At 45.6% G+C, this 21395-nt stretch overlaps 2 protein-coding genes across 2 annotated transcripts in view; one reads left to right on the forward strand and one right to left on the reverse strand.

Moving 5' to 3' along the window:
• The window catches only part of RAD54L (RAD54-like (S. cerevisiae)), a 23437-nt gene extending 21120 nt beyond the window's left edge, over positions 1-2317 (forward strand). Inside the window, exons 17-18 of the mRNA XM_004678958.2 lie at positions 1741-1904; positions 1997-2317. Of these exons, the coding sequence (XP_004679015.1) occupies positions 1741-1904; positions 1997-2207 (375 nt within the window). The 3' untranslated portion in view covers positions 2208-2317. The remainder of the gene's footprint in view (positions 1-1740; positions 1905-1996) is intronic.
• Positions 2318-2322: 5 nt separating this feature from the next.
• LRRC41 (leucine rich repeat containing 41) lies at positions 2323-21381 on the reverse strand. The gene is made up of 10 exons (XM_004678957.1): positions 21131-21381; positions 16345-16431; positions 15606-15676; positions 7753-8899; positions 4916-5176; positions 4255-4419; positions 4060-4158; positions 3410-3532; positions 3119-3194; positions 2323-3020 (listed from the first exon to the last, which is right to left on the reverse strand). Exons 1-10 carry the CDS (start codon positions 21327-21329, stop codon positions 2801-2803), a joined length of 2448 nt encoding a protein of 815 aa, XP_004679014.1. The 5' UTR covers positions 21330-21381; the 3' UTR covers positions 2323-2800.
• Between the last annotated feature and the right edge of the window lie 14 nt (positions 21382-21395).

Raw genomic sequence — 21395 nt, forward strand, 5'->3', positions numbered from 1 at the left:
CCCCCCGGGGCTGAGGATCAAATTCCTGCTATAGCAGCTGTCATAGCTTCACAATACTGTGCTTTAACCTGTTGCACCACCAGTGAGGGCCCTGTCTCATTCTTTCTGCAGAAATCTTGTCTTCTACTTCAGAAAGAAAATGTTAGCTACCCAGCTTGACATCTCTTTTCTTTCTTCCTCTCTTCATTAAGTCTCTGCACCTGCTCTTCTCTTCCCATCTCAGGGGAAGATCATACCCTTTCTCCTGAGACTCATTCCAGCTCTGATATAGACCTCTTCTGTCCTTTCTTTATTAATCACTTCCTCCTTTATTCTGCTTAAGTCTATAAACATGCTCAACTAGTTCTCACCTTAAAAAATGTCTCAACTCTCTCTGAAGAAATTTCTCTCCTACTTGCATTACTTTACATTCATTCACCAGGAAATTTTTCCAAAGGCTACAGATTAATCTTACCTGTCTTGTTCATCAAACCACTTCTGTCACTGAAATTGCTTTCAAATGTACTATTGTTTAATTGCCAAAAGACTTCATTTTTCCTCTTTATGTATCTGACACAGTTAACTATTGTTCTTTTGTCTCTTCGAACTCTCCCCGGTTACAAATACTCATTGTATTGACAAATCTCTTCACTAAAGTTTTAGGCTAGAGATTACTTGAGTTCTAGACCCTGTATTTCCATCTTTGCTGTATTTCCACTTGAATGTTTTATGAGCCCTTCAGATACATCACTTCTTCCCCCTTCTGAATGTTATCATTTAATGGCTCTATTATCCACCCAACCTAATTTGGGGGAATCCCCTTACTGGGATATTTTGTCTCCTAACAATCAAATTCCTGTAAATTGTCACTAATTTTATCTTCTTGAAATGTCTTCTGTGTAACCTTCCTCCATGCAATGGTATAGTCATAGTCATTGCTCACTTGAACACTGAAACAGCGTCCTAATTTATCTTGGACTTTTTCAAACCCATTCCTTCACATAGCTTCCAGATTTTTCCAAAAATTCTTATTTTTGTTTTGTATTAACTTCTGAACATAAGACTAAGCTCTTCAGCCTGACATCACAGGTTTCCCAGTATGGCTCTGCTGACTTTTAGTCCAGCTCTTAACTATGCTCCCACCATTCTCTAGATGGACTGAATTCACAGTCTCCCACTAGGCCAGGCCTATTCCTTTGTTCCTCTGCTGGCAGTGGCTTCCTTTCTGTCTTATAAACCATCTTCATTTTTTAGGATTCAGTTCAAGAGACCCTTAAGTTTTTTTTAACATTTTCTTCCTCTACCATCCCTCATATGAATCCTGGAGCACCCTATAGAGATTTTTATTATTGTATTAATTAGCTGATATGTCTGTTTCTCTCACTAGTTTCTGAGCTCAAGAAGAGGGAATATTTGATTCTTTGTATCTTGGTATGACCTGGCAGAGGACACCCAAATATCCAAATATTTTGTCTTTGTTTTGGTGTGGAGGTCTGGTGAGGCAGTTGCAAACAAAGCCACCCTGTAGGAATTTAGCCAGTCCCTGAAATGTTCCATTGATATAAAAGATATCTTGTGTGTGGACATGCATATTTCACAGTCTTAAGACATACTAGGGAAATGGCTAAGCTAGCAGAAGTATTGCTAAAGGGCTTTTAGCAGTACTTGGGTGGCTATAATCTCAACCCCTGGGTTTCCTACCCTCTGTATGGGAATGATTTAGGCCTGTGTCCTTGTCCCTACCCCTCCCACCCCTCCCAGGCAGGAACCATTGAAGAGAAGATCTTTCAGCGTCAGAGCCACAAGAAGGCACTAAGCAGCTGTGTGGTGGATGAGGAACAGGATGTGGAGCGGCACTTCTCTCTGGGAGAACTGAAGGAGCTGTTTACCCTGGATGAGGCCAGCCTCAGTGACACACATGATAGGTGGGTGCAGTCCCTTGCTGGCATTACTTTGAACTCCCTGCACAGCATGAAGACGAGGTGTGTAGTGATCACAGCTTTGTCCTCTGCCCCAGGTTGCACTGCCGTCGCTGTATCAACAACCGCCAGGTTTGGCCCCCCCCAGATGGTTCTGACTGCACCTCAGACCTGGCTCAGTGGAACCATAGCACTGATAAACAGGGGCTCAAGGATGAGGTACTCAAGGCTGCCTGGAATGCTGCCTCTACTGCCATCACCTTCGTCTTCCACCAGCGTTCCCATGAGGATCAGCGGGACGTCCACTGATAACCAGCTGAGCTGGGTGTAGCTGTTAGAGGAAGGGACAGGGAAAGTGGGTCTCTGCCCCCATAAGGTCTTTGGTAAATTTTGTTCTCTGGGAGAAAAATCAAAGAGGGCTATGTGATGTTGGCCCAAAATTTATTTTATAAGAAAAACTTTTTTGGTTAAAAAAAAGAAAGGAATAAAGGCATGAAAGGGACCGAGGCCTGGGAGCAGCATGGTGAGCCCAGCAGAAAAGAGACCTGGTAGTGGGCGCTTCTACACTCTTTAAAGCCTGGGTATCTGCTTGAGGAAGGAAAGCAGGAACCTTTCCTGTGGTGGGGGCTGTCTCCAGTGACAGATGGCCACTGCAGCCTCCTGGCCTAGGGTTCCCACAGCACTGGGTAAAAGGGCCCAAAGGCTTTAAACCCAGTGTGGGAATGAATTCCTTTGCTGGGTTCCATCAAAGCCTCCAGGACCTCAGTGCAAGGGCAGAAGGAAAAAAGAGAAAAAAAGGGTGACAGAAAGAGAAAGAATTGGTTTGGGAGTTCTGGGCAGCCCATGCCTCAGCCCTTGCAAGCTGATGGTACTGAGCATGGGCCTCTGAGGCATGGGCTCCATCACATGGTGCTGACATAATCTGCGAAGGCCTGGGATGAGTCCCACGAGTCGCTAACCACGTGGCACGTGGCTCGGAGTCGCCGGATGGCTTCCCTGGCTGTGACTGCATCCTGGTCCAGCCAGTTCTGGAACAGGCGCAGGTGACCAAACGCTCCACGGCCCCAGCGCTCCAGCCGCTTGGCAAATTCCAGAAGCCCGTCTGGCTTGATGCAGTTGGAACTAGTAGGGGTGAGATGGATTATATATTCAGGAAGCAGTTAATCCCTGGTTTATATCCCTGCAGCTCCCTCCCTGGCCCCCCACCCTCCTACATGTACCTGATGTCCAGCTGACACAGAGAGGAGGATGAATCCTCTGAGAAAACATCTGCCAGGGCCAGCAGGCCAGCATTCCCTGGAGAGGAGGGGAAAAATGCCTGTCACCCCCTCAAGTACAGGAACAAAGATATCAGAACCAATTCTGGTTGGGGAGAAGACCAGCCTCCTGAAGCCCCAGAACACTATACTCAAAACCCTTTGTTCCAGTGAAGGGGTTTATGCCGTCACTCACTTTTTCTAGGTCAAAGGACTAGTTTCTTCCCCCCTCCCTCCCCAGAGTCCTGCCCCTACCCAGGCGGTTCCCTGGCAGCCGAAGGCCCTTCAATGTGGAGTTTCCCTTCATAGCAGCAACCATCTCAGGCAGAAATTGGGCTGGGCGCTTCTCAAACAGACGGCAGAAGGAGAAGGTAATCTCTGTCAAGAGAAATTAGAATAAATTTGGATGGCTGCATTAGGCCTGGTGCTGCCCCTCCTGCCCCAGCTAACCTTAGCAAGATGCCCAGAAAAAGGTAGACATTTGTCCATGATCCCAAGCAAGGTTAGAACTAAATCAAAATTCAAAACAGGTTGGTTTACTGTAGGAAGGTTCTCTGCATGAACAGTTGTCCTTTCACTTCCTCCTCTTTCTGCTCTTCTATGCAAGGTTGGGGACTATAGTCAAGTCTAAGGGGCGCTTGTGACTGTACATCTGTCTCTCCCCACTGTCAATTCTGTCAGCCATTGATAGGCGGAGCTACGTTTGAGGGATGCACTGCGAAAGTAACAAGTTTAAGAGAAGAGATACTACGTTTGGGATCTTTTAAAAGGAAGAACATGCTGATTTTATAGCCATTTTATATTGTAGTCAAGGTCACAAAGTATAGTGACTTATGCAGTTGCTTGAGTGGTATAACCAAAACGAGGATCCGGGAACTACTCCAGGTTCTGGATAAAGAATTTACCTTGGAGAGTCAGATTCTGTAGCAAAAAGAGCACCTCGCCCTGACAGTCAGCCAGGTTCATGTCGTGGAAGCTCAGCCTCTTCAGGGCTAGGTTGTACTCTGGATGGGAGCAGAGGGGACAGGCCTTAGCTTTTCCAAAAACAATACAAGGTCCCCTCCTACCCTCCTCCCGTAACTACTCTGGTTGGGTCCTACCTTTGAGTGTCTGCAACACAAGCCCAAAGTCCTGCGGAGAGGCAAAGGTGGCACTATCCAGGGACAGCTGCTGCAGAGAACCTGAGGCCTTCAGTACAGAACAGAGCAGTGGGGCTGGCTGGGCTCCCCGTGGAAACCCCATCTCCAGCTGTTCCAGGCAGTTTTCTGGATATGGTAGAAGAGAAGATTCCAACTGGCCATTTCTACTTAATTCCCATAGTAGGTCTCAGCCTATACTTAAGGCAGGCACTAAAAAATAACATTCATCTACTTGCCCTTGGTTGCCTGTCATCTGCTAGGCACTGCACTAGGGTCAGGAAGATTTCTAAGATTTAGTCCTTGCCATTAAGGAGATTATGACAAGCAAATATGAATATGCAGAGTGGTGGGGGAGGGCTCATAGGTAGTAAAGGAACCTACAGCAGGTAGAGCTAATCTGTTCCAAAAGTCAGGGCCATGCTTAGAGATGGTCCAGATTGCATTTCTGAAGAATAATCTGCCTGATCCCTGCTGTATTTATGGTCCAGGCCCTGTTCCAACTGGTGCTCCAAAGAGGGCAGATTTCAAATAAGATATGATTGAGTGGTAGGCCTGCATTAGAGGTTTCCTACACCTGCATGTTTGTGTGGAGATATGTTTGTACATGCATGCAGTGCTTCACCTGGTATCTCCTCATCCCCAATTATGTGGTTAGGGGGCCCTGCATTCCCTGGCACAGCAGGGTTGTCTCTCTGGCTGGGGTGGTCGACACGAATTGAGAGGATCCTAAGCAGAGGCAGGGCTCGCACAATGGCACGTGTCAGCTCCAGAATGGGCAGTGGTGAGAATAGGTCACTGAGATGGAGGGCACGGAGGCGGCATCCAGACTGGCCTGAAAGGGCCCGCAGGCTGTCCAACAGGCGGAAAATGTTGGAGCCCAAGCCTATGACAGAAAAGAGAGCAGGTGAGTCATGGCAGTCTGAGCAGGGGCAGTTTTCAGAGAATTGCAGTTCTACCTGTTGACAACTGCCAAATCAATGAGTTTTGGATCAGATTATTTAAAATCATTTGTACTATTCATTGTCTTGCTTTTTCCTCAGGTACCCAGCAAACTGATGTCTACTGCACCACAACCTCAAACAACAGTCAGGGCAGTCACAAAACAAGATACAGGGTGTGTTGGGGCAACATGTTGCTCATGATTGAACGACGCAGAGATCTCTGTACTGTACTATAGGTTATGAGAAACTCCTGAAAACTAGGCTGAGGAATGACAGTAACCTCTTAGGGGCTATTTTGTCACTGGATGGGAATGGGGCACAAAGGGATAACTACAGAAGGATAGATTGCAAAAACGGTTAGGGTAGTTTCTTAAGGCCACAAAGCAAATAATCCCTTGTTTCCCCTTGGAGTGAGTTCCTGTTTGTTTATCCAGAAGAACCTTTCTCAGCACCTAGTAATTTTTTCTTTGCCAGACAGTAAGATACACTGGCCCTAGGTAATCCTGAAAACAAAAATGTGGGAGCTGGGATGGCAGAGTATTGTGGAAATACAAAGAATCGGTACATAACATCTAGTTTACATTAGTAAAGACTACCCAGCTGATTCTAAAAATCATTAAGGAGACAGACTAACAAGAAAGAATGACTATGGCAGAACTTGGCTATGTGTAAAGGCACAGAGGAGAAAGAGAAAGCGTGTTAGGGCCCCCAAACTGAAAAAGTTATTTGGCTAATAGACAAATGAGTTGTGGGAAGTATTAAAGATCCCTAGTGGTAAGAAATTTGGTAGAAAGCCAGTAAAATTTTTAAATGAATGACAGCCAGATCAGCACTTCTGAAAGAATGCTTGGGCTGTATACCCAGGATTGTGCAGTGAGTGGGTCAGGTAGAACCACTAAGATGGTGAATCCAGGTGAGAAATCTGGCAGCTAGATGAATCATAGATGTAAAGCTAGAGAAATGGAGTTGAGAGACTGACAAGTTAGCATCTAGAAATCAAACATGGGGTAAGAAAGGATCCAGGTCTCTCGGGGAGTTGAGTCACCTGTAAACAGGAGAGGATCTCTCTAGGGAGAGAGAAAACTTAGTTTGGACTAAATTTGGGAAACTTCTGATTTATGAAATAACATTTAGTAGCTATAGATGGGTCTGGAGTTTAAGAGAAAAACTTGGTAAGCTAATGTCATAGTACAGGAGGTCTTCAGCATAGTCTACCTTTGAAGTCAAGGGAATGGATAAAAATGTCCAGGAAACAAGAAGTGATACCAGAACGGGAGGACAGAAAAATTCGATTTTGAGTTAATGGGAACAAAACTTGTGACGGTAAGGTGTATGGTGACATGTACTCAATGCAGTAGAAGGGGTTTAAACATGAAAGGAATTGGCTGTCAGAAGTGGAGCTGGACTGGGGGACTGGGACCTAGGCCAGAGGTGTCGGGGGTTAGAGGAGTCACGAGAGTGGGGAGGAAACAAGCAGGTTGGCTGAAATAAACTGTTAAGGGTGGCAGTAGGAAAGGTCTGCTGTGCCCTATGTGGGTCAGCTCCTTGGCCCTGGTAGAGGTGATAACACAACCCTTCCAGCTAGGCCTCTGATTTCTGTGTTAAAATGTTGAGGGGGAGAGAAACTGGAGAGTAGGGAAGCAGCAGTAAGTGGATTCTGGAGCCAGGTTGCTTGGGTTGACTCCTACAATTCACCAACTTGACTAGGACTGTTGAAAGGATTCATTACATGATATAATGCTTAAAATATGTCAAACGTACTGTGTGAAGGTTAAGGTATGTGAGGAATAAGCTTTACTAACAAGAGAAGGTATGGATCCAGAGCACAGGTAAAGGAATTAGCCTGAAAGTCGGGTGGTGATCTTTCAGTGAGGGGGGTGCGGTGGGGAGTGAATGCTACTGTGAAGAACTTACAGATTGATTAATATGTAGAAGTACATGTGTGACAGCTTGTATCTTTGTGAAACAGGTGAGATCAGTCTGCTCAGGGGAGTTTTGGAAATGGTGGAGTAGGAGTGGGTGTTGATGTTACAAACAGGACTCATGAAGTTGATGAATATGAATGTACAGTAGCAGCAGTCTGCACAGTTGAGTGTGACTTTGCTCTAATAGTGCTCAGCAACCGGGCAGATTGCTGGACTTTTGCTAGCCACTATGTTAAGGTAGGGTAAGACAGACTGTAGGTTGCTGGTCTGATTAAAGAAATCTGTCCCGTGTCTTCTGTTTTGATATCACCAGTAAGATCCAGGCTGGGCTGATAGACCCTATAGTTTCCTCCAGCCCTTGGGTTGCCTCCCATATCTAAAATATTCAGGGTTCAGCTTTTTTTTTTTTTTTTTTTGCCTCTGCTTCTAAATGTCTATCTATAGCTCTCTTCCCTAGCACTGACAATCTTGCCACTGTTTCATGTATGTATGTGCCTTCTGTGTCCCTGTGAGCAATCAGGGCTTTATCTCTAGCTTCCTAGTCACATGCAGGCTTCTGGGAGACCCAACCCCTGCCCCTCCAGGGGACTCACCATTGTAGGAGAGTGTCAGACTCTCCAGAGACACCCAGGAGCTCAGCAGGTGGCACAGTGTCAGAGCTGCCTCAGTGGAGAGCGGAACTGTGAATAGCTCCAAGGTGGAAATGCTGCGGAATCGCTGGGAGGCTTCCAGTGCTGGAAGCCCTAGGCAGCTGGGATCTGATCCATCCAAAGCTCCACAAGCCACTTCCCCGATCTCCATCTCTTCCCCATCTTCCTTCTCACCAGCCACAATGAAAACAAAGTCATATAGGTCTTCAGACTCTGCACTAGACCCTTGGCGGGTACGTGCACCCTTCTTTCCTGCAGCTCTCTTGAAACGCTTTAGGGGCTTAGGCTGTGGGGTTGAGCTAGCTGGAGCTCTTTTGGATGAGGATGTGGAGGAGGAAGAGGCAGAAGCAGAGGAGGTGGTGGCTGGAGCAGTGGGTGGCCGCTTGGTGGCAGGAGCCTCGTGGGAATTAGCTGGAGGGGGCAGCTCCCTCTTAGGGTCTGTCCCTCCTGCTGTCAAACTCTCCTGTGTGCTCCGACGTGTTACTCGAGTGGCAGGTGCAGCTCTGGCTGTCTGCTTGGCTTCACTCTTCCGCCGGGAGGCCATCAAGGCTGCAGCACATCGCTCAGCAGCATCCCGGCGAGGCCGACGTGAGCCCAGCAAGAGGGACCCTTCATCTCGGGATGGGGCCCTGCCTCGGGAAGCCTCTCCACAAAGGCGACAGGGTGGGCCACCGGGGCCTGGCTGCCAGAAGCCAGCACTCATGGTGAGGATAAGGATGAAAAGGGCTGACTCGGGCACAGGCCAGGAATAAAGGGACACCTGGCTGACAGCCCCATGGTGAATAAGCTGATGCAACAACTGCCGAAGTGACTGCTGTGCAGCCACATCAGAGAACAGCAGGTGGCGGAACTTGAGGGTGTGCAGAGAACTGGCCAGGGTCTCCAGAACCCTGCGGTTGGGCTCAGCCACCAGCTCAGTTGCACCCTGTAGCATATTGCAGATGGTGAGCTGCCGGACATGGCGGGAACTATGCAGAAGAGGTGAGAAGCGCTGGTCACATAAACGCCTGTCAGAAGACACATCAATGGTTCCACGAAGTACATGGGAAAAAAAGGCTTCCATAAACTTGGCTCGCCAACAGGTCACACTCTGAAAGCAAAGAACATGCCAGAAAGCCATGATCCTAGTGCTGGCTACCAACAAAACTGACAGCCCATTTTCCTCCCTTCCAATAATGAGCTAGGCAATGCTAATTTATATATACTCACTTAATCCTATCTCTGAAGTGTGTATTACCACTAGCCCCATTTTTAGGTAAGAAAAAAGATGCAAGAATTACTGCCTCTGGTTACACGTGTAAAGGGGAGAATCAAGATGTGAACCCAGGAAATTTGATTTTAGAGACCATTTTGTTATAGTGCAAAATTCAAAGGTAACAACTGCATGTTTAGAAAGATTCTTACAAATTTCACTTTTTTTCCCCTGGAACTTGGTCCCAGCTTTCCATTCATTCCAAGTATCAACCAGTGCTTTCCAGTTCATCTGTTATACCTGACCGCTAGTTTCCTTATTGCTGTCTCTCCCTGTCCCTATATCCCCTTCCCAAATATTTCTACAAGCCTACTTTGTTCATTTCTGTAAAACATCCGAGATGTTATTCAGCTTTAAAATTCACTGTCTAGTGGTAATTTGTAATTTCTTGGCAGAGAAGTTCTACAATACGGCCTCTACCTACCTAGGAGGCTTTACTTGCACTTGTGCATGGGATGTTTGCTCTGCCTAAATTGGTCGCCTCACTGAACCAAACTTCCTTCTGTGCCCTTTCCTGCATCTGTCTAGTGTTCTCCATTGCCAAGTTTAAGGCAATGGACCTATTAACATTTTACTTTTTGAAGCCATTCATTTCTCTGAGGCTGCTGGTGTCTGTTTCTCCCCCTACCATTTTTGGGATTGATAACATTCTGACTTTAAGTAGTTAGAACACACATTTCTCATGGTATTGAGTTTCCCTCTGTACATGACCAACCAGATTAGAAATTCCTGGAGAGCAGGGACAAATCTTAGGATTCTTTATATTCTGTGAGGCATTATTTGCTGTGATGAATCTGACACTGTCAGACTATTCTGATTCATTTACAAGACCTTCAAATGCAAGTGGTTTTGGTGTACATCAGAATTGACTAGAACTTTTTCTTTTTGTTCTGAAATTCATATGCTGGGTACCTAGACTTGGTGATTTGGTTGTTACATGCAAGGTAAGGTCTATGCTTCTTAAACCTCCCTGTAAGACTGATGTATATCAGATTATTGCTTCTTACTCCAAACGGACACACTGAGACAGGTACCTATGAACCCCAATATTAGATGCAGTAGTAAGTGCTGACTTTGATACCCGTGCTCTGACCTCTCCACCTCAAAAATGTATATAAAATCCCTATTTTATAGGACTGTTGTGAAGATTAAACAAGACCATGCAAGTTGGGAGTACTTAAATTGTAAAATAGGAAATGTTACTTCTGCTGTTAGTTAACACTGGTCAAAGGGGCAATCTGAAATGGACTTGGTTAAGAGATGGCGCCTGTTGAGCAGGGTGCATGACTTAATGTTTGAGCTAACCGACATGGCAGCAATTAAGTCTGTTACCAGCAGCAGTGTGGGGTCATAGAGAAGCAGGAAAAGATATCTGGCAGCAAAATGTCTGCTCAGCCTCAAAAAATCACTGTAGCCCCTTTTTTCTAATTTGCTGGCCGGTGCTCAAAGTCATGAAAAACTTGTAGGAAACCCTGGCAAGGCTCAAAAATGACAAAAGTGTGAACTAAGATATTGTGGTTTGTTCTGACCATGGGAATTGAAATGTGGTTTAGATAAATAGTGGATGTTTTAAGACATTTCCTTGATTAATGGACAGTGGGAAAGAAAATAGCCCCCTGACACAACAGTGTTAGAGGAGCATCGTACAGTCACTAGGCACATGAATCCCAGAGCCAGGCTGCTTCAGCTTGCATCCTGAGTCTGATATTTAACTGTAACCTTAGGCAATTACTTTCCCTTTTCCTGCCTCAACTTCAGCATCTATAAAGTGAGGAAGACTATGGATACATCATAGGGTTGTCATCAGGATTAAGTAAGCATGTAAAGTTAGTTATGACAGCTGCCATTTTAGTAGTGCTCATGAATTAATGACCAAACAGAAGCCTATTATGCTTTATCCCATCACCATCTTTTAGAAGAATCTAAAAACTTTGACTCTAAAATATACCTGAGAGCTAGTCCAAGCAACTTATTTTGGGGGCTTGTATATTATAGCAGAGTCAGTGCAAAGTGATTTAAATATACTTTCTTTTGAGTAAGAGTAAGGGAAATGAGACACCATGAGGTGGTGCCTGACTTGCCTACAACAGGCTTGTGGTTCAGGCACTGGTGTAAGAAAAGGTTACTGTAAGATGGGATGGCTAAAATTGACTTGTAACAAACTGAGACAAAAATTTCATAAATTATACATTGCCCACTTTTGGGGAAACACTGTAAAGTAGGGGGGAAAAATGTATAAACCAACTCTTTGGAGTATGTAGTGACTAGCTACATGTGTATAATAGACAACAATAAGAAAAAAAAAAAGATTTATTGCGCCCCTTGGTGGCGCAAGGGGTTGAAGCATAGCACTATGAAGCTCTCCACAGCCACTACAGCATAAATTCAATCTCCAGCCACGGAGGTGACCCACATGGTGCAGCAGACCTCCTGCCTCGCCCACTGCTTCTTTCAGCAATGTATTTCAATCCACTTGTTCTGCTCCTCTCTCACTAGTGAATCCTCTCACTCTCCCTCACCTCTGGCCTGTATCCCAGCTCTTGTATGCATAATCTTTTTTAAAAAGATTTATTAATACAAGAGCTGGGATACAGGCCAGAGGTGGGGTGGGTCTGAGGATTCACCAGAATGGGGAACAATACAGGCAGATGTATTGAAATACACCTCTGAGTAGAGCAAAGAGTGAAACAGGTGAGGTCTGCCTGCTGCACCATGTCCCTGCCTGGGGATCTGGTTTGAACTCCCTGCTGCAGTGGTTGAGGATAGCTTCGCAGTGCCATATTTTAACCACTTGCATACCAGGGAGGCCCCAGGCACAATTCTTAAATGTTTCAAGTGCTAGGATTTTTAGACATAGCACCGTATCATCAAACCTTTTTACTGCCATTTATTTAAAGATTTTTAAAATGACTTTACATAATATTTTGAAAATATGAATGAACTATGTAACGTCTATTGATTTATTTCTAGCTTTTTTATTTTAAACTTTGCTAAATGAACATGTGGAAATAAGCCTTCATGAGTAACTCAACTTTTATATACTATAAATTCTTTATAGTCAAATAATTTAAATATTTTAAAGAATCTTGATAATTATCACCAGATTGCCTACTAAGTTAACATTTTCTGTCCCCACAAAATGCGTATTAAAACTCATGTTTCAGGGCCCTCCTTTGTGGCACAATGAGTTAAAGCGCAGTGCTGTGGAGTTGTAGTGGTATGAGTTTGATTCCTGGCCAGGGAGGTGACCCACATGGTGTGGCAGACCTCTCCTGACCCGCCCGCTGCTCCCTTCAGCAGTGTATTTCAGTAGATGTTATTTCCATTCTGTCCCTGGTGAATCCTCTCACCCACTACCCTCCCACCCTACCCAACACCTCTGGCCTGTACTCCAGTTCTTGTATACATAATAAATCTTTAAAAAAATTTTCAAGTTTCAGGGGCTTCAGGGAAGCTTGAGTTCACTCAGGTTAAAGTCTCAGTGCTATCAAGCTACGGCCACCCACTGCAGCACCAGTTCGATCTCTGGCCAGGGAGGTGACCCACATGTTGCAGCAGACCTCTCCTATGTTGCCCACTGCTCCCCTCAGCAGTGTCTTTCAGTAGCTCTACCTGTTCTGCTCCCCACTCTGTCTCTGGTGAATCCTTCCACTCCACCTCCCACACTGGCAAACACCCCCCCAACCCCGCCTACCCTGGCTTATACACTAGTTCTGTGCATAAATAAAAATCTTTTTTAAAAAATTCAAGTTTCACCCACCCCACCAGATTATGTTTTAAAACAAAACCAAATCAAAACAAGACTTTACTAGTTTAAGAGTCACAATTTTACTTCACCATTTTTTATTAATGAGATTGAATATTATCTTTGGGAAATTTTGTGACTTGTCCAAATCTTTACTCATTCTACAGGGACATCTACCTTTGTCTTATCTCTATCCATTTATTTTACAAATATTGTTGCAAACATTTCCTGGTTTTTGCATCTTTTGAATAGTATATAGTTTGTTGGCCAAATATGTTTGTATTTCCTTTTTTGTTTCTGCCCATTTAATAATTAGCACTCTCCATCCTGAGATTAGACAGCCAGTCACCTTTATTCTTAAAATGTTTTGTGCTTTTACTTTTTACAATTTAATCTATACATGAAGAAATTATTTCATTATCTTGTAAACCTCTAAAATCATTTTTTCCAAATAGTCACAGTTACTACAGAACCACTTATTTAATAATTTTTCACTTCCCCATTGGTTTGTCTCCAAAATAGCTATTTTATTCTACAGATTTCTTCAGACACAAACACTAGTATTACACAGCTTGAAATATTATTACTTTATAAACAGGGACCATAGTCTATCTTTATGCACCACTGAATAGAATCTGGTATGAGCAGATTCTAGGAACTGAGCAGATACTTAAGTGTTTCTGAACTATGAATAAAATGAAAGTTAACATAAGATACTTTCTGGAATGGATATGCTCCAATTCAGGAACTCTGTCTAGGTGACTCTGAGGTTAGACCATCAAGCCTACAGGCTCCAAAAATGTTCTGAAATTCTCAGACAAAAAAAAATTACAAATAGACATTCTTGGGCCTCCTTGATGGCGCAGCGGGTTGAAGTACAGCACTATGAAGTAATTAACAGCCATTGCAACAAGAGTTTGATTCCTGGCCAGGGAGGTGACCCACATGGCGCAGCAGACCTCTCCAGACCCGCCCACTCCTCAGCAGTGTACTTCAGTAGATATACCTGTTCTGCTCCCCAGTCTGTCTTTGGCAAATCCTCTCACCTTCCACACCTCTGGCTTGTTGTATGCATAAATAAATAAAAATCTTAAACAAAAACAAATAGACATTCTTTTCTGAGAAGCTTGAGATGATTATGTTGGCAAAAAAGCTTTCTCCAAGGGAAAGATATTGAAATATCCATACTGCATGGGAAACACTGGGACAAAGTAAATCTCATGTTTCTTTAAAGGTTGCATGAACTTGTTACTGTTTTCTAATATTCTTGCATCCACTACTCTTCCTCAGGTTTATCTCCTCAACAAAGCATCTGAACATTTTGTGTGCCTCAGTGTTATCATACTGAACTCCAGCGGTTGGTTCCGATCTAAAAGTGGAAAAGCTTAAGGATATGAAGCTGTATGTCACTGAGCCTGGTGCATCTCTAGAAATTAAAACGCCAACTTATGCCAGGCGTAGCATGTTTTTCATCTGACCTGATTCGCCACATAGAGCCCAATTCAAATATTACTTCCTAGGAAAGAGTGTCTTGATTTTTTTCTCCTTCAACCACCCTCGTACTCTATCACATCATTTATTCTACCACACATGATGTATTTGTTTGCAGATTTCTCCACTAAACTGGTAGTTCCTCAAGATTAAGAATTGTGTCTATATTTCCAATATCTAACAAAATGCCTGGTAAATAGTTAAAGTTTAAAAAATGCGTATTGAATTCACTTGTCTAATTATGGAGCAATCAATGGAAGAAATTCTGTTTAAATGAGAGTTCCAGTGCCTTATATCTGAAACAATGAGTAAAAGAATCTCATGCTATAGGGGCCCTAAAAGTCATTATGTCTTACTTCTTTTACAGTGCCAAATTTCCTTGCAATACCCTCATGTCAGACTCTATTTAACACTTAGTGCTGAGAAGCTTATTACCTTTGGAATTAGCTTATTTCATTACCAAAAAGCTTAGAGGTTAAAAATTCTATATTCAGAGGCTCCCTGGTGGCTCCCTGCTCCCCACTCTTGTCTCTGTTGAATCCTCTCACCCTCCAAACCTGTGGCTTGTACCCCAGTTCTTTTATACATTAAATCAAGTGTTTAAAGTTTTATATTCAAGGTAGCAAAAATTTATCTTCTTTTAGCTTCTGCTCAAAACAAGTCTATTAATCTCTCATTTGACAACCATCCAAATACTTCAAGAGAGTTCACGTTCCCCAAGTCTTCTCTCTTTCAGGAAAAACATCTCCAGTCTTCCAACTGTGATTCATGATGTGACTGACTTCTTTTTTCATAATGCAGCTGTAGCCTGACCCTTGCAGAGCCAGGTAGGACTATCATTCCCCTGTCCTTTAGCCTACACCATATTTACATTAGTTCACATTACTCAGGGTGTAGTCATTATGAATGACTTCAGCTCACTGTAGACTAAACCCCCATAATTTTTTTATATAAGTGGCTGCTAAACCATATCCCTCTACCCGCTATGCAAAGGTGATAAAAATAGGAAATTTTTTAGTTTCAAATGAAGAGTTGGGTTTTTCTGTTAAATTTCATCTTGTTAGATTTGATCATTGCTCCATCCCTGTTGAGACAGTGTATCTGAGTTCTGCCATCCATTGTGGGCACTACTTTTCCCTGTTTTGTGTGGGAAAGCAAGTCAATGGGAAACCACCTTGCGCCAAACCATCAGAGCCCTCCTTCCCATCCTTGTCCCTGTACTTTACCGTACCCAACTTGGGTTTGTGTGTTATTTCTGCTATTACTGTGCAAACTTAGGCCAGACTTCTACTTGGTGCCTTCACTTACTTCCAAACTGGAAGGCCTTGTCTTCATCAGCTCATCCCACAGTCGGCGCCAGATGGCCTGAGTAGAAAGGCCTGTAGGGAGAAATATCACACTTACTTGGCTACTATGAGTGAAGAACATAAGCTTTTTAAATGTTGTCCTCTCGGTTCACAGGAGCTATATGACAAAGTAGTACTGGCTCTAAATATAGACTGCCTGGATTTGAATATCAGCAAACTCTAGCTGTATGACCTTGAGCAAGTTACTTAGTTTTCTTATCTGTAAAATGAAACTAATAATAGCTAGTTCATAGTCATTGAAAAGAGTAAATGAATCTACAGTCATACTACCCTGAACTCGCCGGATCTTGTCTTCAAAGATTAAATGAACTTCTCCAGGTGAAGTGCCTAGGACAGCTTGGCACATCATGGGTGGTTAGAAAAATGTTAGTTCATAGTAGATGTGTCCAATGAAGGATTTCAGAAGCAGCTTGGTGAAACAGAATAGTATTTAGATGATCGGGATTCTAGTGTGGTTTTGCTAAGTATTATGGTGTGCCTGTGGTGTGCCACTTTCATAAGGAACACATATATGAATTTCATAAGATACTGTGAAAAATAAATCAGATTAAGAAAGCAGATGTGAGGGTATTTTTTGAAAAGCATGAGTTTCTATGCAGATATCAACTATAATATTTACCTGAAGAACATCATGTTGCTTTGCTTACAATCAGTGACTAAGAGAGACAAAAGACGCTCACCTTTCTTGAGGGCAGTTTCCTCAATCCTCTCCAAGTAATATATATTGAGCAGAGGTAAGATGCTTTGTAGTATTGGGCCAGGGAGGGCTATGAAAACCAAAACACAAAATTTATTTTTTTCTCTCAGGGTTCCAAGCATTATTTATCCTATTGGAAATGAAAACATAGGGTACACTTTTCATATGACAAATGAAATCTATAGACATGAACATAAGTCTATTTTAAACACTGATCCACTTATTATTTCTTTATATTTGCATAAAAGAACTGGGTGTAGCCCAGAGATGTGAGGAGGGTTGGTGGGGTAGATGGGTAAGAGGAATTACCAGAGACAGTAGGGGGCAGACTAGACAGATCTACTGAAATATACTGCTAAGGGGAGCAGTGGATGAGACAGGAGAGGTCTGCTGTACTATATAAATGTGGGGTTAGCTCCCTGGTTGGGTATCAAGCTCAGACCACAGTGGTGACAGTGCTGAGACTTAGTGCTGAAATTTACCCTTTAGGCCTTCAGGGAAGCCCTGATCCACTTACATTCAGTCATTTAATTGGCAGCTGGAATTTCAGGCCATGTACATTTTTAAGAGTGAGATAATCCCACAAAGCAAGCTGATTATGTTCATGTAGGAGATGATCAGTTCACTTTAGTCTTAGTATAGTTAACCGTTCTGTATTCTAAAGCTCCTATTAAATATGTATGATAAAGTTCTTAATATTCTGGGCCCTACTAACTTCTCCAGCTCTCTGCTTTGCATTCTATCCTTCCGCCACAGTAAACTATTTTTATTTACCTGATTTGTTTTCTTTCTTTTTTTAAAGATTTACTTATGTATATAAAAGAGCAGGGATCTAGGCCAGAGGTGCAGGGGCATGAGAGGATTCAGCATATTTAGAGTGTGTAGCAGGACAGGCAGTTCTACTGAAGTACACTGTTGAGGGGAGCAGCTGGCAAGACAGGAGAGGTCTGCTGCACCATATGGGTCAGCTCCCTGGCTGACCAGGGATAAATCTTGTGCTGCAGTGGCTGGACTCTGCTGGCAATAGCTTGATAGAGCTGTGTCTTTAACCCTTGTGCCATCAGGGAGGCTCCTGCCTTGTTTTCCTGTACCTAAAAGATCTCTGTATCTTTGGCATGTTGTTCTCTCTACCAGGAATGTCCTTGCCAATATCAACTACTCATCTTTCAAGTATCACACAGCATTTATTAAAGCTTTCTTAAATTCCCTTCCCATTTTTCCAGAGATTTCCCTTCATATTCTGGGACCGAACTATGCCCTGAGCCCTAGTACTTTCCTAGGAAGTACAGAAATATTTAGTTTCTATTTCTAAATTATATCTATCATAAAAATAAGATTTACTACTCTTCTATTTCTAAGGTCATTATAGTATGGCAAAGCGTTTAGTCTCTTAAGTTGGGTAAAGCCAGGTGTATCACTTTGTTAACTGTGAATCCTGGGCAAATTAATGTCTTTAAGTCTTAGTTTCTTCAATTTTAAAATAAATATAGAGCCTGTGGTTTAGGGGTTAAGTCTCAGTGGCATAACTACTATAGCCTGAGTTTGATCCCCACCAGAGAGCAAACCCACATAAGGCGCAGCAGACCTCTCCTCTCTTACCTGCTGCTCCCCTCAGCAGTGTATTTCAGTGTATCTGCCTGTTCTGATCCTCAGATCTATCTCTGTCTCTGTGAATCTTCTCGCCCTTCACCTCTACCCCGCCCAGCCCGGGCACCTCTGGCCTATATTCTAGTTTTTCTTCTAAAAAAATTTCTTTTAAATGAAGATAGGGCCCTCCCTGGTGACGCAACAGGTTAAAGCACAACATTATGAAGCTCTCCACAGCCACCGCAGCAGGAATTCAATCCCCAGCCAGGGAGGTGACCCACATGGCACAGCAGACCTCTCCTGACCCACCCGCTGCTCTCCTCAGCAGTGAATCTCAGTAAATCTGCCCATTCTGCTCCCCACCTTGTCCCTGGTGAATCCTCTGACCAGTACCCCCTGCACCTCTGGCCAGTACCTAAGTTCTGTAAGCATAAATAAATAAATCTTTTTAAAAATGAAGATAATAATTAACATTCTGGGACATTGTAGTGAGAATTAAGGGGAATGATGTTTGCTATCTGTTTGAAACCATGTTGGACATAATAAGTTCACTAGTATTGGCTAGCATTTTTATTCTGTCAATAACATCTCTTTCCTGCCCAGCATAAGTCTAAGACCTTGAAGTATATCATATTTAAGGTATGGTATAATCTTTACTTAAGGAAAAACTGAATCTTGATATCCTTGAGTTTAGTAGAATTCTTTGTACATAGTAGGCACTGAATATATACCCAATTAAATCCCTGTTGTTACACTAGTGTAGGTTCCTTACTAGACTCAAGATAAATTCCATATTTTCACAGTATCCTTTCCTGATGCCATTACTCTACTTCTCCCTCCACAAGCTCCCCTTTTTCCCCCTTACACGAGGCAAAACTAGTCCACTACCTCCAGGAAGACTTTCCTGGCTCTGAGCCCACAATGAGATGTTCCTCCAAAATAGCACTACTTAGCAGGCCTCTCTCTTACTTGGCCCTTTTAGAAGGCCTAATTTGATTCAACTTTTTCTGTATAACTATTTCCCTGGGCTAGGCCCATAGGAGTTCTTCCTCCCCTATGCCTTCAATACGGTCTCCTCTGTTTAGCCATTTCCTCTCAGTCACAGAATTCTTATCCCCTATTATGCACAGACTCCTCTCTTGCTTTCTCCATTCTTAAGCCATGCTTTCCTTGCTTCTTTCCAGCCTACAACTTGAATACCACTACTTCCCAATTTGTGGTCTCCTCCATGCAGTCTTCCTTCCTAGTCCCATTTAACATTCTAGAAGCACCAGGTGAACACAGTCAAATCCTCTCTGCCTTCTTCCACATTCCTTAGGACTTTTCTGAGTGAGCGCTCAGCCCAGTCATTCCCCCTGTGATTTTTCTCCCATTTCCCTAGGGTCAGCCTGACCCTTCTCTTCTCAGCTGTAGGCAAGGACCTCCATACTCCCTTCCCCCCACCAGTCCCGAGGACTACTAACAGTCTTCTCCCACTACAGGAAGACGTTTGGGTCTCTTGAGGATTTGTGCCCTACCCCCACCTCACCAAAGGCCTTCCCCTATCCCTAGGCCTTGACTACTCTCCACCGCCTTAGGGAGGAGGCCCAACTCACCCAAACACCAAGGACTTTTCTTCACATCTACCTACTTACTCATTGTGTAACCCAAGCCCTCATCCTAAGATTTCAAGCCCTTACTGCTGAAATCTTACTAAGGCCTTCTGCCTGGCAAAGTCACTATTACCTTTTCTAGACCTCCCGTGCTTACCCCCCCCTCACTCACCCACCCCACCCCCCAAAAAAAAGAAAAAAGAAAAAAGGCCCAGGGCCTCCTCTCCTGCCAGTCTGGGCCTTGTCTCCACTGGGCCTTCTCTCTGGCCTGTGATCTCCTCACCCACCTTCAGCCCTGGTCTCTGAACCCCACCCCCTCACAGCACAGTCAGTCAGATCCAGCGCCTCCCTTGTCCCCTGTGTGGGCCTAGCCCCCAGAGTCCTCACTTCCACGCTATCAGTTACCAAGATCCCAACCCTAGTTTTCCTCTTCAGCTGCCAGGTACCAAGCCCACAGACGGGCCTCCTCTTGCCCATCTGGCTACCAGCCTCCTCCTCTCCGTTAGGTGCCGGCCACCTCAATCCCAAGGCCCCAGCCGGCTAGCCAGTTCCCCTTTCCCTGTTCTTGTCCCAGCATCCTAGGCTCCCACCTGTGCTATTCAGCCTGGGCACCCACAACCAAGGCGCCGGCCATCCGCGGGTCTCAGCAGCCTGCAGGCCTGGGGCCTCCTTTCACTCCCACTAGAACCAAGGCCTCCTAGTGGCGACGCGCCCCCCTCCGAGTCCGGGATCCCGGGCCAGTCGCGCTGCCTGGGGCCTCCCCGGCCCTTCCCGCCCGCCCGTCATTCGAGCCTCTCTAGATTACTGACAGGCACCCGGCTTCTCTCCACCAGCTCTCCGGTGTTCCTCGCGGCACGGGCCAATCCGAGTGGTCTCCGGAGCTCACTGCCCTGCTCTGCCCATCAGTCCATCGCTCAACCAGTGTAGCCCTGGAGGCCCCAGTCGTCATTTCGCTCCCTCCAGCCCTGGGCCGTCAGACAGGCCTCAGCGCCCCAAGCCCTCCGGCCTCTGCCCCTGCCCCTGCCCCATTCCTCGCTCTGCAATCCACTGGGCTCACCCCTCCCGGCGGGGTGGCCCTGGAGTCTCGGCTCCCGCGGTGTGACAGGCACATAGCGGAGGCCCGGCTTAGTCACTCGGGTTAGGTGGCCCGGGGCCTGGCCGCCTTGCCTTAGGCCGGGCCTTCCAACCTCGGCCCCCGCCCCCAGGCAGCGGGGCCAGCTCTGCCGGTCGGTTCGACATCCGAGACTCCCCAGTCCAACCCGGTCCGTGTCAGTTCGGTGCCCACGGCCCGGCCAGTCAGCCCTTCCTCCTTTGCCCGGGCCCTGTCTGCTCCGTCCCGGACCGGCCTCCTGGCCTCGCCCCCTGCGCCCCCCAGGCAGGCCGCGGTGCAAGTCCACCTGCTGGCTAGGTCCCGGTTCGTACTCTGCGATGCCCAGTCAGGCACGGAATTCATGTTCCGGCGCGACGGTCTTACTTCCAGTGCCCGGGGCCGGGCCTTGCCCCGGGCCTCCCGGCCTCGCCCCCCGCGCCCCCCGGCCGCTGGGCCGCCCCCGCTCATTGCCAGGGGTAGCCCCTCAACCCACGACTTACCCCACACCCCGCTCTCCAGAACCCCCATATGGGCGCTCACCGCCCGCCCGCACAGCTCGAACAGGGCGGGGGGAGCGCTGGGGCCCGAGGCCGAGCTCTTCGCTGGCGCCGCCTCCCGGGACGTGGCCTCCATGGTCGTTGCCGCCGCTACCTCACAGAACCAGCAACTCCGGGCGCGCCAGGCCTCGGGCGCCGCCATCTTGGGGAGGTGCGCGAGCCCGAGAGTGGCACCCTCGGACCGCCATCTTGGAAAGGTCAGCAGTTA

The sequence above is a fragment of the Condylura cristata genome, unplaced genomic scaffold (assembly GCF_000260355.1).
Source record: "Condylura cristata isolate star-nosed mole 26May11 unplaced genomic scaffold, ConCri1.0 scaffold00008, whole genome shotgun sequence".
Classification (NCBI taxonomy): Eukaryota; Metazoa; Chordata; class Mammalia; order Eulipotyphla; family Talpidae; genus Condylura; species Condylura cristata.

Coding starts and splice junctions, on each gene's coding strand:
- LRRC41 (XM_004678957.1), bottom strand. CDS start 21,329: ATGGCGGCGCCCGAGGCCTGGCGCGCCCGGAGTTGCTGGTTCTGTGAG. Junction 4,420..4,915: donor TGGGGATGAGGAGATACCAG/GTGAAGCACTGC, acceptor TACCATATCCAG/AAAACTGCCTGGAACAGCTG. Junction 3,021..3,118: donor CTGTGTCAGCTGGACATCAG/GTACATGTAGGA, acceptor CACCCCTACTAG/TTCCAACTGCATCAAGCCAG.